Source organism: Hoplias malabaricus, chromosome Y, assembly GCF_029633855.1.
Source record: "Hoplias malabaricus isolate fHopMal1 chromosome Y, fHopMal1.hap1, whole genome shotgun sequence".
In the NCBI taxonomy this organism is placed as follows: domain Eukaryota; kingdom Metazoa; phylum Chordata; class Actinopteri; order Characiformes; family Erythrinidae; genus Hoplias; species Hoplias malabaricus.
The window spans coordinates 66405718-66418665 of NC_089820.1; the positions used below are offsets into that span (position 1 = coordinate 66405718).

At 43.1% G+C, this 12948-nt stretch overlaps 1 protein-coding gene across 1 annotated transcript in view; it reads right to left on the minus strand.

Moving 5' to 3' along the window:
• Window positions 1–11164, minus strand: part of LOC136679711 (syntaxin-1A) — an 89273-nt gene extending 78109 nt beyond the window's left edge. Inside the window, exon 1 of the mRNA XM_066658376.1 lies at window positions 10955–11164. Coding sequence (XP_066514473.1) covers window positions 10955–10984 — 30 coding nt within the window. The 5' untranslated portion in view covers window positions 10985–11164. The remainder of the gene's footprint in view (window positions 1–10954) is intronic.
• Between the last annotated feature and the right edge of the window lie 1784 nt (window positions 11165–12948).

Sequence of the window (12948 nt, forward strand, 5' to 3'; positions counted from 1 at the left end):
GGGTTGTTTAGTTGTGAAGCACTTTCGGAAATGCAGTTAGCTGTCTCCCGAATTTGGAGACATTTCCACCTTAAACATTCATTCATTCATTATCTGTAACCCTTATCGAGTTCAGGGTCGCGGTGTGTCCAGAGCCTACCTGGAATCACTGGGCGCAAGGTGGGAATACACCCTGGAGGGGGCGCCAGTCCTTCACAGGGCAACACACACACATTCACTCACACCTTTGGACACTTTTGAGTCGCCAATCCACCTACCAACGTGTGTTTTTGGACTGTGGGAGGAAACTGGAGCACCCGGAGCTCACCACCGAACACACCACACTCCTCACAGACAGTCACCCGGAGCAGGAATCCACAACCTCCAGGCCCCTGGAGCTGTGTGACTGCGACACTAACCTGCTGCGCCACCGTGCCACCCCCAATCCGAAACAAACAAACAAACACAAAAAAACCCAGCAAAAATTATCAATATTACCCACTTACGAAGCAGGAATAGAGCAATATCCTCATCTTGGTTCGTGCTTTCTCTGCTGTCTAAAAAAATGACAGATGCTTTTTCTCTCCAATGGGCAGAGCCTAGCATACCAGACCGCAACTAGTTACTAGTTTTACTAGTTTTACTAGTTTACACTCACTGAGGCTTCGTAAACACATTAGACTGGTATACAGCACACTAATACTACGTGTTTTTGATTGCAATCTTAAACATCGCCTTTAATCAAAGTGCTGGGACTTTTACCCCACCTCTAAACACTCAGTTTGTCCAAGAGGCACACCAGAATTAAATTAACCCATAATATCATTACACTCTTCCCCTCCTATTCCCACCACCTCCACCAATCCTCCAGTGAAAACACAGCTCATTACCTCCCCTGCTGAAGCCACACTGCTTTAGTTCCTGCTGTGCCTTTCTCGTCTCTTTTTACCAGGGATTCCCAAACGTTTGCCCTCAACTGTCTATAATTCTGACCTAAATCAGGACCTGAAATCTCCAGGAGCTATAAATAAGCATCACACGCACCGAGGCGGTGCAGTGCGCACCAAAAATCACAATGGACACATCCATCCGTGCACCACTGCTCGCTAACGAATACGCCTCAGTCCATTTTCGTCAATGAAAATGCAATTTATGTCAGCCCGTTACGCATGTCTGAATCCAGACAAGTGAGAGGGTTTCCATTAAAGCTGCTGAAGCTGAATCATTTAATGCTTCTGGGAAAAAAAAAAAAAAGAAAAACACACTTTCCATGGTATATGAGACACCATTTCCAACATATCCTGCGAACAAGGGGTATTTGAACATTGTAGTATGTATTTGATAGCATTCAAACACAAACCAGATATAATAATCGTGTATGTTCTACACTCACTGTTCTCCCTGTGTCTGCGTGGGTTTCCTCCGGGTGACTGTCTGTGAGGAATCTGGTGTGTTTTCTCTGTGTCTGTGTGGGTTTCCTCCGGGTGACTGTCTGTGAGGAGTGTGGTGTGTTCTCCTCGTGTCTGCGTGGGTTTCCTCCGGGTGACTGTCTGTGAGGAGTGTGGTGTGTTCTCCCTGTGTCTGCGTGGGTTTCCTCCGGGTGACTGTCTGTGAGGAGAGTGGTGTGTTCTCCCCGTGTCTGCGTGGGTTTCCTCCAGGTGCTCCGGTTTCCTCCCACAGTCCAAAAACACACGTTGGTAGGTGGATTGGCAACTCAAAAGTGTCCGTATGTGTGAGTGTGTGTGTGTGTGTAATTCATTTTAATGACCTCAAAATTATTTTTTAAGGATATATATATAGAATCCAATATCTAACCTTTCACTGTCTATAGATGAGAAACTTTTGATATAGGACTCAGTATTGTTTGGACTCTAAAACCTAGAGTCTGAACCATGCAGACACACATCGTAATGATGCTAATCTAACGTTAATGGTGAACTTAGCGCATTTATTTGAGTAGGGGACAGACTTTAGCACAGTTATAATGAGCTTACATGCTGTGGAGAGATTAACATTGCCTCAGACATGATGCTGACTCCTAGTGACTGTGCTTTCCCAGTGTTCCGATCTCCCTGCATTCGCCCTGAGCTCAGTTTGACCAATGGTGCTCATTAGCTTGCAGCACATTACAGAAACCATTCAAAAGAGCAAGAACCACATACAGTTATGATTGAAAATGTCCAGGATATACAGATGTTAAATTAACATTTCACCAAGCCAGAGGTTCTAATCCATGAGGAGTCCTGGCCATTTCCTTATGAATTACCTAATGGAACTAGGTCAAAAAGTACCGACCCAGGTAGTAAAAAGTTGACTGGGTGACACAGTGCTGGATCAGCTCTGGCAGGAACCTTAGGAACCCTGAGGAAATCTGAAACTCTGAATCTCTAAACCACAGAGCGTGGACTTGCCATTCTTCTCATGTAAGAACCTTCCCCTGAGCATCGCTGTGCCCAGATCAGTGCTCCTGCTGACCACACACTGACCCCCGAATCCCCCAAGAACACTCCACCAAGACCCTCCTCTGAGGACATTAAAGCCTACAGAGGTCAAGAGGAACGGTTCAGCATGAAGTAAGGTCAAATGTCCAGGTCCAGGCTTGTTCTTGCTACACCTCCTTCACCAAAAAGGTTAATGGAGCTTTTCCACTGCATGGTACTCTGCCCTACTCAACTCTTTTACTTTTTCATTAGGTAAATTTGGTCCTGGCTTGTTTTTTTTAGTCTCAGGTCTCTCTGATTCCAAGAGAGCTGATGTGGGACTAAACTGTGACGTATAAACCTTGCAGAGCGCTGATTGGCCAGAGAGAGTTGTCACTCTGTGCCATGCATTGCAGACATCCAGCACAAACTTTGTGAGAACCGAAGTTATAAATAAAACGAATCCAAACTGAATTATAATCAGCTGATGTTGTTTCAAAAATATTTCTATGGATTCAGTGGCTGAAAGTTATGTTGAAATTTGAGAGAACCAGAAAGAGCCAGAGCCAGAAATAGAGTAAAAAGGAGAGGGAGTGAAAATGCTGAATACATCTTCCCTCTCATCCCCATCTGCTCTCCTCCATCCACCTACTCTCTCTCCTTCCTTTTGTCAGCACTCTCCACCCTTCTCTTTTCTTCTCACTTCTCAGCCCAACTCGGCTTCTCTTTGTTGAGATTTCTCTCTCTCTCTCTCTCATTCCCTGGTGTGTGTACTTGGCTGTGAGAGAGGCAGCAGACAGCAGGGAGGAGGCTATCGCCTCCGGATTCAGCTCCGTCACATGCAGCCTCATTACAGCCGCCGGCCCACACAACATGCACTGAGTTACCTGTCTCTCTTTCTGTCAGCTGTGCACTCGGATATGTTCAATCATCAGCTGTTTTTAAGGAAAAACAATCCTGCACAGTAAGATGTACAGTAACTGAGCATGTGCATATACAGTCATGTACAACACTATGTTCATTTTACTATAAATCTGCAGCATTAAAATCACAGGAGCTACTGTAAACTCACAGTAGTCAGCACACAGTCCTGTTTAACTATCGTCTAGATCAAGAGATCAATATAGTAAAACCATATATAATCCAAATGAAATGACATCATTCATTCATTCATCTCTAAGCCCTTCATCCTGATTAGCATCACGCTGGGTCTGAAATCACTGGGATCACACCTTGGAGAGCACACCAGTCTATGAAGGTCAGTACATTAAGGGACACAACTGGGGCTTTTCCACTGAACCTTCCTTTTTTCAGCTTTATTCAGCTTTTTTTTTTTGCTTTTACATCAGGTAAACGTGGTCCTTGTCCTTGGACCAGATTCTTGTTTAGTACCTGCTCTCTCCTGGTTCCAATCGGGCAGGGAGTAGGGACTAAATGTCACGTGGAAACCTTGCAGAGCTCTGATTGCCCAAAGAGGCTTGTCAATCATGACAAAATGCAAACATCCATCACCAACTTGCCATCTGTAAAATCTTCAAGTTGCAGCAGAGATCACGTTTGTTTTTATCCGACTCACGACGGCAGCTCGTTAAATGACGCCGTGGTCTTTTGAAGAGGTTCAAAGGTTGGATCAGTGGCCGACGAAAGAATCCAGCGAGAGCTGGACGCTGCAACAAGGAAGGAACAAACTCTACTGACCTGTCTGAACTTATGACGAAGTTGTGTTTAGTCCCGAACAACAACAACACATGAATAACGCTTAGCGTTACCGCTGCCATTGTTGTGTTATCCAAAGCCCACTGTTTCAATTAGAGAGTGGGATTCACGACATCATAGCTACCTTGGACCATGGACCAAAAAGTGAGTAGAGCTGAGTCGAGTTGACTATAGCTTGTGCCATGTAGTGGAAGCTACTAAGAAGTTCCAACCCGACCCAAGCTGGCCCAACTGGTTCTGCTAAACTTGGTTCCGCTTCTCAGATTTCTCTCAGTGTAGTCAGGAGAATACTGTACTGATGGGTCGTGTCAGGTTAGTGTTTTTATACTTTGCTTCCACTTTTAAAGTGAGCCTCTTTCACTTGGTCTGAGTCAATTACAGAAGAAGACTACAGATGTATGTGGTTTAAAGCAACACTAGGTAAGATTTGGTCTATTCGCTCCTAGAGCTCCCCCTGCAGTTGCACAGTGCAATTCATTTTCACAGCACTGTCCAGAAATCAAGGTGGAGAGAAGGGAATCTAAAGATTACAAAGTGCTTTTTCTGCAGTGCTGAGCCTGGAGCAGCAACAACAGATGCTCTTTTCTCCCTATTACAACTGCGCTGTTACAAGTGAATGGCTAGATTACTTCTGCCCACTGTGAATTAATGGAGTATGTTGCCACATCTTTTATAGAATTTTTTGTATAAAAAGTAATGTCATTATTCTATTAGAAGTACTTTAGTAGCACTGTGGAAAATATGATTTATAAACAATCTTTGTTATTGTTTCATGCTGCAGGCATAGATTAAATCCTATAATATAACAGTGTGATGAATCCATCTTCCCCTTCTGTTTTATTTTTAGCATCATTATTGCAACACTCCAACATTTACGAGTGCCTGGTAATAAACAACCTAGTTCTAAAACCAGAAGAGGCTGTGTACATATGACTCTAGATCCAAATCTTAGCAGAGTGTTTGTAGAGTGTGATGTCAATAGTATATGTTTCTCCCAACACTGTAAAGAAAGGTTAGTTAGCGTTAGCACTCTCTCCACCGATGGCTGGCAGAGCTGAAATGTGGCCTGTCGGTCACTCACTCCGCGTCCTCGCTCCGCTCTCTCTGTGTAATCTATTTGCCCAGGGAGTTTTTTTTTTTCCCTGCCGAGTAATGCCGCCTCGGTCTGAGAGGAAAATGTCATTAAGCCTGCAGTGGGCTGTAATGACAGATAGCAAGCGAGGAGAGAGAGTGATGCGCTGTCACCTCTTGTTCCTCTCTCTCCCTCGGGGGGCGTCTCAGGGGCTTTATTCGGAGCGGACGTAAATATGCGACGGTGGCTCAAATCAAATTAGGCTACGCTGACGTCCTCATCGTCTAGTGAAAAAAGAAAGAAACACAGACTGTGGCATTTCCATCTCCATCAATCAACACCTCCCTCTTGGTCTCTGTGTCCGGCCTACTGACCGCCTTGAAGTTTATGCATAGACATCACCCACCCAGCTTGATAGCAATGAAGGCCTCCTCTTTAAATACTATATCTTACGTTTAAAGATGCCCCTTCTGATTAAAGCAACTATTTTATGGAACAGCCTGTGTGTACACAGCTTAATCCAATACCATAGTGATGAGTTAGAGTGGACACAGTAAACAAGGAGCGTCCCTGGACGTTCAAAATAGGTCTAAAAGTAGTCTGTCCATCAAGGACATATTTTAAACGTCAATGGACGTCCAAAATCCATCTTAATAAGTTAGTTAAGTGGTGACCAATCGATAACTTCAGTGGACGTCCAAAACGCGTTTTATACGAGTAATTTATTTTGGGACCGATTAATAACGTCAACGGACGTCCAAAATACGTCTAATAGTCGTCTTTTCAATGTCTGTGTTTGGACGTCTTTTCAACTTTCATTTTCAACCTTAAGAGAACGTTGATTAGACGGCAGTCATTACGTTATTTCAACGTTGACTTAATGGCTAAATGTTTACTGGATAAGCATTGTGACCAATATCAGCTCTGGACCTCACTAATGCTCTCAGGGGCATTACGCTTATGTGCAGCTGCTCCAGAGTTTGCCAATTTACAACATGCTACACTATGAAGGGAGCACCTTAACGTAGCAGAAGTCACTTGTTATAAGTGGTATCTACATGAACATTTGGAAATACAGTGTGTGTAAATGAGTGAACATATCCATTTTTCAATACAGCAAAGGTGAATACTGACAAAACAAATAATAAACTACAAGTTCTTTATTTCTAAAACCCATGTTCATGATTAAGGGCAGCACGTTGGTGCTGCACCACAGCAGACCTACTGTAAACCAAAATTGGATGAAGTGGCTATAGAATATGACTGAATGAATGCGCTAGCTCACAGTATAGTGGTGTTTTTCATGTCATTAGGTTTAATTGAATTGACCACAATAAATTCATGGCTCTGCTCGTCATAGTGCTGCACAGAAAAGCACGAAGCAGACCCACACTGAATGACAGCCAGGTTTAGTTGCCTGTGAGTCAGCTAATTGTGGAAATTAGCATAGAGGTGTATCATTGCTTCAATCCATTCATGACCTGAGAAAAAAACCCTCTGCATCTGAAAACCTGCCAGCGACAGGTGTGCGCTGATGTAGTGGCTCTAATATCAAACCCAGGCCAGCGTCGGCCAGGAAAAAAAAAAAAATGAAAGAAGTCAAGCGGTCGCACTTATTTTCTGCTTTGTTAGCACGGCAGCATGTGGGTGTGGTACAACAGCATGAAACACGCTCATTCACTCCCGTCAGCAGGCGCTGGGCTTTGACAAAAATCAGCAGGAATCCTTCAAAAGTGTTGGATTCTTCAGTGGCCCCCCTTCGAGCCACTATCATAGACAGTGATAATTCATACAGAAACCACAACACCACATTCAAAACTAATACATCGACACAATAGAGAAACACAGCTTTAAAGGCAGTGTCTAATACGATTTCCTCTCGTATGTTTACGTACAGAAGCTCGGCGCCTTTTAAGGTCGAATGGTATGACTGAGGGAAATAAAGTTTGTATGTGGCTGAAGTTTAACATCATTTTTTTTTATAATTTTGTTGGAATTACCACACAATCTCATTCGTAACTTGGGTTGTTTAGTTTTGTAGCACTTTCACAAGTATATTCGTTCATTCATTCATTATCTGTAACCCTTATCCAGTTCAGGGTCGCGGTGGGTCCAGAGCCTACCTGGAATCATTGGGCGCAGGAATACACCCTGGAGGGCTGGTTGATCTTAACCCAAGGCAAAAATAAATACAAGTAATAACCCTAAGAACCTATAATAAGTAAAACAACACAGTGTGGTCATTTCGAAAGTGATGATTGATAACGTGCATCCGTGAGCTCCTGCAGTTCTTTCGTTTCAGCCCTTCCCAAGAAAAAATAAATAAACAAAAACAACAACAACACACACACACACACACACACACACACACACACACATACACAGCAGCCATTTCCACATTTTAGTCACACCGCCTGCTTGTCCAGTCTTGGAGTTAGAAGTAGAGATACATTTTTTCAGTGCAAGCTTGCTTTTAAATCGAAAAAACAAAACCTAATAAACAGATGCAATGTTTTACTGAGTGGATTATTTTAAATAAAGGTTTTCCCACTGAGATTTCAATGTGAAACATGCACAAGTGAGTGACTTAAGGATTTTTAACCTACTGCTTTTGAAATGCTGGCTTTATTTCTGCATGGAACTGTGTTTGTGTGTGTGTGTGTGTGTGTGTGTGTGTGTGTGTGTGTGTGTGTGTGTGTGAGACAGATTACAAGCTAGGGAGAATCTGGTATGAGAGGGACAAAACAAGTCAATCTGCCCCCTGGGGGCAATATGCAGAGAAAAGCCCCATCCAAATTACCCCATCTGATTCCCCTTCGCTGATTTAGAGCTTACAACCCCCCAACAACAATCTTCTCTCACCCACGAGGCCTGAGCTCCCTCATTTCATTTATCACACACACTGTAATATACAGAGCTGGAATACTCACACTTATCTTAGTGTATTGCCCCCAACAACCCACCCAACCCAACTACATATCCATTCTCTCTCTCACACACACACACACACACAGGGCTGAGGCATTTATTGTTTATATATATCATAAAAGATGATTTTCAAATCTCAAGAGCTGCCATTTTAATTATATCCTACATTAATAACAAGTTTGATTGGGGAAATTTAACCTAATGACTCTGAGCTGCTGAACTGGCAGCTTGACACTCTACATTGAGGTCACAAGCCTAGAAAAATAAATGATCTGGTCTTCTAGGGTCTAGCTACAGACCTCCAACAGGTGACCTCTTTGATGTCATCAGTAGAGTGACCAGACGTCCTCTTTTACCCGGACATGTCCTCTTTTTTAGACTTAACAAACGTCCGGGATGTTGTTTTTCTAGAGCTTACATAGAACTTCGAGAAGCGTTTCGTTCACAAACTAGTCCCGCCCTCCCCTACTCCGATTGGTTCGCTTGAGTGAGAAGGGGGCGTGGTGAAGTAGCCTAAAGTCTTCTGATTGGACGGCCTGACTGTAGAGCTACCGTTATTGGTCGATAATCTTCTCTGTAAACATTTAATTGGTCAGTCCTCCCAAATGTCTCTCTTAAAGCAACTCTAGGTAGTTAAAATACCTTAAAATTACAGCTTAAAAATCATCGTGACGCTCCACCAAGCTGTAACAGTGAGAACACAGCCTCTGTCATTGCTACTCCAGGTGCTGCACTGCAGAAACTGCACTATGTAATATTTGAAAGAGGGTAGGGAACCACCTCCTCCTCCCTGCCCCTTCCCCTTGATTTCAGAACAGTGCTGTAAAGATGGATTCCACTCTGTAGAACTGTGGAGCCAAGCAGCAAAAATACCATTACTTCCCTAGCGTTCCTTTAATAGCTAGAGCATAGAGGGTCTTCGGTTCAGAGCGCTGAGACCCAACAATCAGTGGTCCACTTTAACTTTTATTTCAAAACAAAAAACATTTTCGCATTGAGAGCAAACAGAAGTTGCCCCAAACAGTCGATAGATTGGCGAACACGAAAAAGAACGCAGCAGAGAAGAAAATCAGTCACCCTGTCATTTCCAAACAATCAATACACGGCACAGAGCCCACAGAGCTCCGCAAAGACCACAGGCAGCTCTGCTTCTGCTCCTTATCACCCACTCAAGTCCAGTGTTTGTTCAGTCCAGCACAGGCAGAGGCCTGGTCAATCATTTTAAAACTGACCTTACAGGGGAAACAGAAAAACAAATCCACACATCGGCTGGGACCGGGCCACGAAACTGCTGCTCATCGAACTCACAACTGGGTGGTTTCATTTTTTTAACCTGAAGTTTGTAGTCCTTTCTTAAACTGTTCTAATCCTTGTACCTTGTGTCTTTAATTATGGAACATACTGTAATTGCACCACTAACACCTACATTTAATGTACCTCGAATGTACCTTTTTTTCTGAGAGTGTAGCTCAACAATGTTGTGATGTTGCATTCTTATCCGTCTCACCAAGCACCGAGCCCACTCTGTTTTATCCAAATGGAATTTCAGCCAGGTCTAATTTTAGCCTCAGTGAAGGGCTACAGGCAGCTTCCAGTCTGAAGCAACTAAACAGAACCGAACCTGATGGTGGAGCCATAAAATGACCGCGGGCAAATTTTGGACTTGTTTTAGAACTTCAGCAGACGGCTTAGACATTCACACCTAAGTTTGTTCAGTCTCCTGAATAACAGTGGTTCAGACAGCACCATCCTATTTCTCTCTGTCTCCTTCTCCTACAGTCCCTGTCACTCCACACCTACAGCTATCCCCCTCTCTCAACACACTCTCAGAAAAACTGTCACTGCGGTGGTACCCTCCAGGGAACATACCCCGTGCCTTTTGTTTGGGAACATAACTGTACATTTTAGAGTTGTGTTGATTTCACACGCCCAGTTCATCTCCAGGACGTATATTTTGTTCTTTTATTTGACACAGTTCTATAATGAAGGCTTACACACCTCCTGTCACATCTCCTCCTGGAGGAGAGAATGTAATGTACCTTTAGGGAACACAGCTGGACTTTGTAGTAAATAAAACACATTTATTTAGTGTCTATAACGTACCTCATATTTCTGAGAACGCTCCCCCTTGCTTTCAATGTCTCTCCACCTCTCTCTCTCTGTCTCCTACCATTTTTTCTCTTCTCCATTTCACTCCATCACTCGCCCTCTGCCTCATTCCCGAAGCTCACATCCTGGTGTGTTCTCTCTCAGTGGCTTCAAATTCTGTTATAGAAAGGTACTCCACCCCTGCCCCACAGTTTGACGTGATTGGTCCTTTAGGTTTGTGATGTATAAAACCCTGGCTGTCTGAATCCATCTGGTGGTCTTTGGATGAAGGGAGTTTGAAAGTTAAAATGCTCAGCCATGGCACTGACTGCTTAAACACTTGATGTTAAATCTATATCAGAAGCTTTGACTTATTTCCCTCAATGCCATTAAAGGTGGAAGTGAAAACTCAAAAACTAATCAAACGCCCACCTGATGCCAATTAGAAACCCACCTCAGACAGTTTGCTTAAAGACACTGCGTTATCATTTACGGTGGAATTATAGAATTCGAATTAAAACCCAAATTCCACCTGTTCCTTTCCGCAACAGACAACGGCATTTGAGGTGGAGCGGAAAATTAAAAAGATAAATAATTAAGACAATTTCAGTTTCGTGGTTCTGCAACACCCTCAGCGTTTTTTTTACGTACGCGTATTCCTCGTTCTCTCAACAAGTTAAAAAGCGAATGAAGCAGGTGTTTTTCATTTTAACAAATGAATTTACCAAAACAAACAGTGTTGTTTACTCACATGTCTCAGCTCCTGCGTGCGGTCCTTCATGTTTCAAAGTACGTTCAGAACTTTCCCAATATTAAAAGCCCCTTTACGACCCCCAAAACAACTACAAGCTCCTGCAAGTCCTCTCAGAAGAGCACATCCCTCACTAGAAAAGCAGAATTCCTCTCTTTTTCTCCCCTCCCTTCTTTATCCCAGCTGTAGTTTTTAGGAAGAGGGGGATGACAGAAGGTGGGTCTGTTCACACAATGGAGCGGTGACGCGTTTGATAGTGATAAGGAGTTCGATTCAGTTCAAAGAACCGATTCGTTCGCTCTGGGACTCGATGACTCGAATAACCGATTCGTTGGATTTGCTTTATTCTTGCAGACCACACAGGTTTAATTCAGCGGGCAGGATTTCAAGATATTTTAAATATGATCAACGTAAACTGGATCTTTAACATAATGGCCGACATACGTATCTGAATCTGAATTCACATTTTAATATTAAATATTTAATAAAAAAAACTATCATAACGGTTATTGGGTTGATATTTAGTTAAAATTTTAAATTTCAATATTAAATCCACATTAAATTCAAAGTTTTCTTTCCTCCATCGTATCCATATCATCTTTAATAATGTAATAGCTTCGTAAAAAATGGTAGACTACGAAAGGTTTGTAAATTTATAAAAGACAGTAATGAAATGTTTCGAATAAAGGCTGCACTGCTAAAAGAAAAATAAAGATTCAGTTGAACCACTGAATCGATTCTGAAAGGTTCACTGAATATATTACATTTAAATGAACGAGTCACACAGCGTTGTTTTTTTAAAAGCTGGGCGTTAAACCCTTATTAACAGAATTGACACAGTGGAGTCTGAGGTCCAGACTGGTTCTACTACTTCTACATGTTTTAAACATCTGTAAAATACCACGCAGCACCGCGTTTATCAGCGACCGAGCGCAGAGAGAACGCCCAGCCACAGTTCACCATTTTCCGCCTGAACAACAGCGCCACTTGCCGGACACAACCGGAAACCCACATACCCCTCTGTTTACATAATTCACATTCATTTAATTCCCAATTCCTTTTGGTGTTTAATTTCATTCATTCTGTACGGCTTCAGCCTTTTAATTGGATCCAGAAACAGAACATATATTCTGCTCTACACTTTGAGGCTTTTAAATGAACATTTTTGTTAGGAATTTCTTGCATGTAGTCACAAAATATTAGTGATGTTAGGGCACTGATGTTGGATGACTAAATCTGGATCTCAAACCCTCCCGAGTTTAGTGAATGGAGCACCGTCAGTCCAGAGAAAAGAGTTCTACTGCTCCAAAGCCCAATGCTGAGAGGACCTATGTATGGAGCTAAATCATTAGATACATACTTGAATGAGTTTTGTATATTTAAATTATATTAATCTGAATATTTTATATTTGGGGGCGGCGTGGTGGCGCAGCACGTAATGTCGCAGTCACACAGCTGGTGTGTTCTCCCTGTGTCTGTGTGGGTTTCCTCTGGGTGACTCTCTGTGAGGAGTGTGGTGTGTTCTCCCTGTGTCTGCGTGGGTTTCCTCTGGGTGACTCTCTGTGAGGAGTGTGGTGTGTTCTCCCTGTGTCTGTGTGGGTTTCCTCTGGGTGACTCTCTGTGAGGAGTTGGTGTGTTCTCCCTGTGTCTGCGTGGGTTTCCTCCGGGTGCTCCGGTTTCCTCCCACAGTCCAAAAACACACGTTGGTAGGTGGATTGGCGACTCAGAAGTGTCCGTGTGTGTGAGTGAATGTGTGTGTGTGTGTGTGTGTGTGTTGCCCTGTGAAGGACTGGCGCCCCCTCCAGGGTGTATTCCTGCCTTGCGCCCAATGATTCCAGGTAGGCTCTGGACCCACCGCGACCCTGAACTAGATAAGGGTTACAGATAATGAATGAATTTTATATTTGAATTATTATTATTGTATGGCATTTGATAAACTTGAAATTCTGTGGTGGTGAAAAATGATAAAAAAAAACGCAGATCACAAAAATACT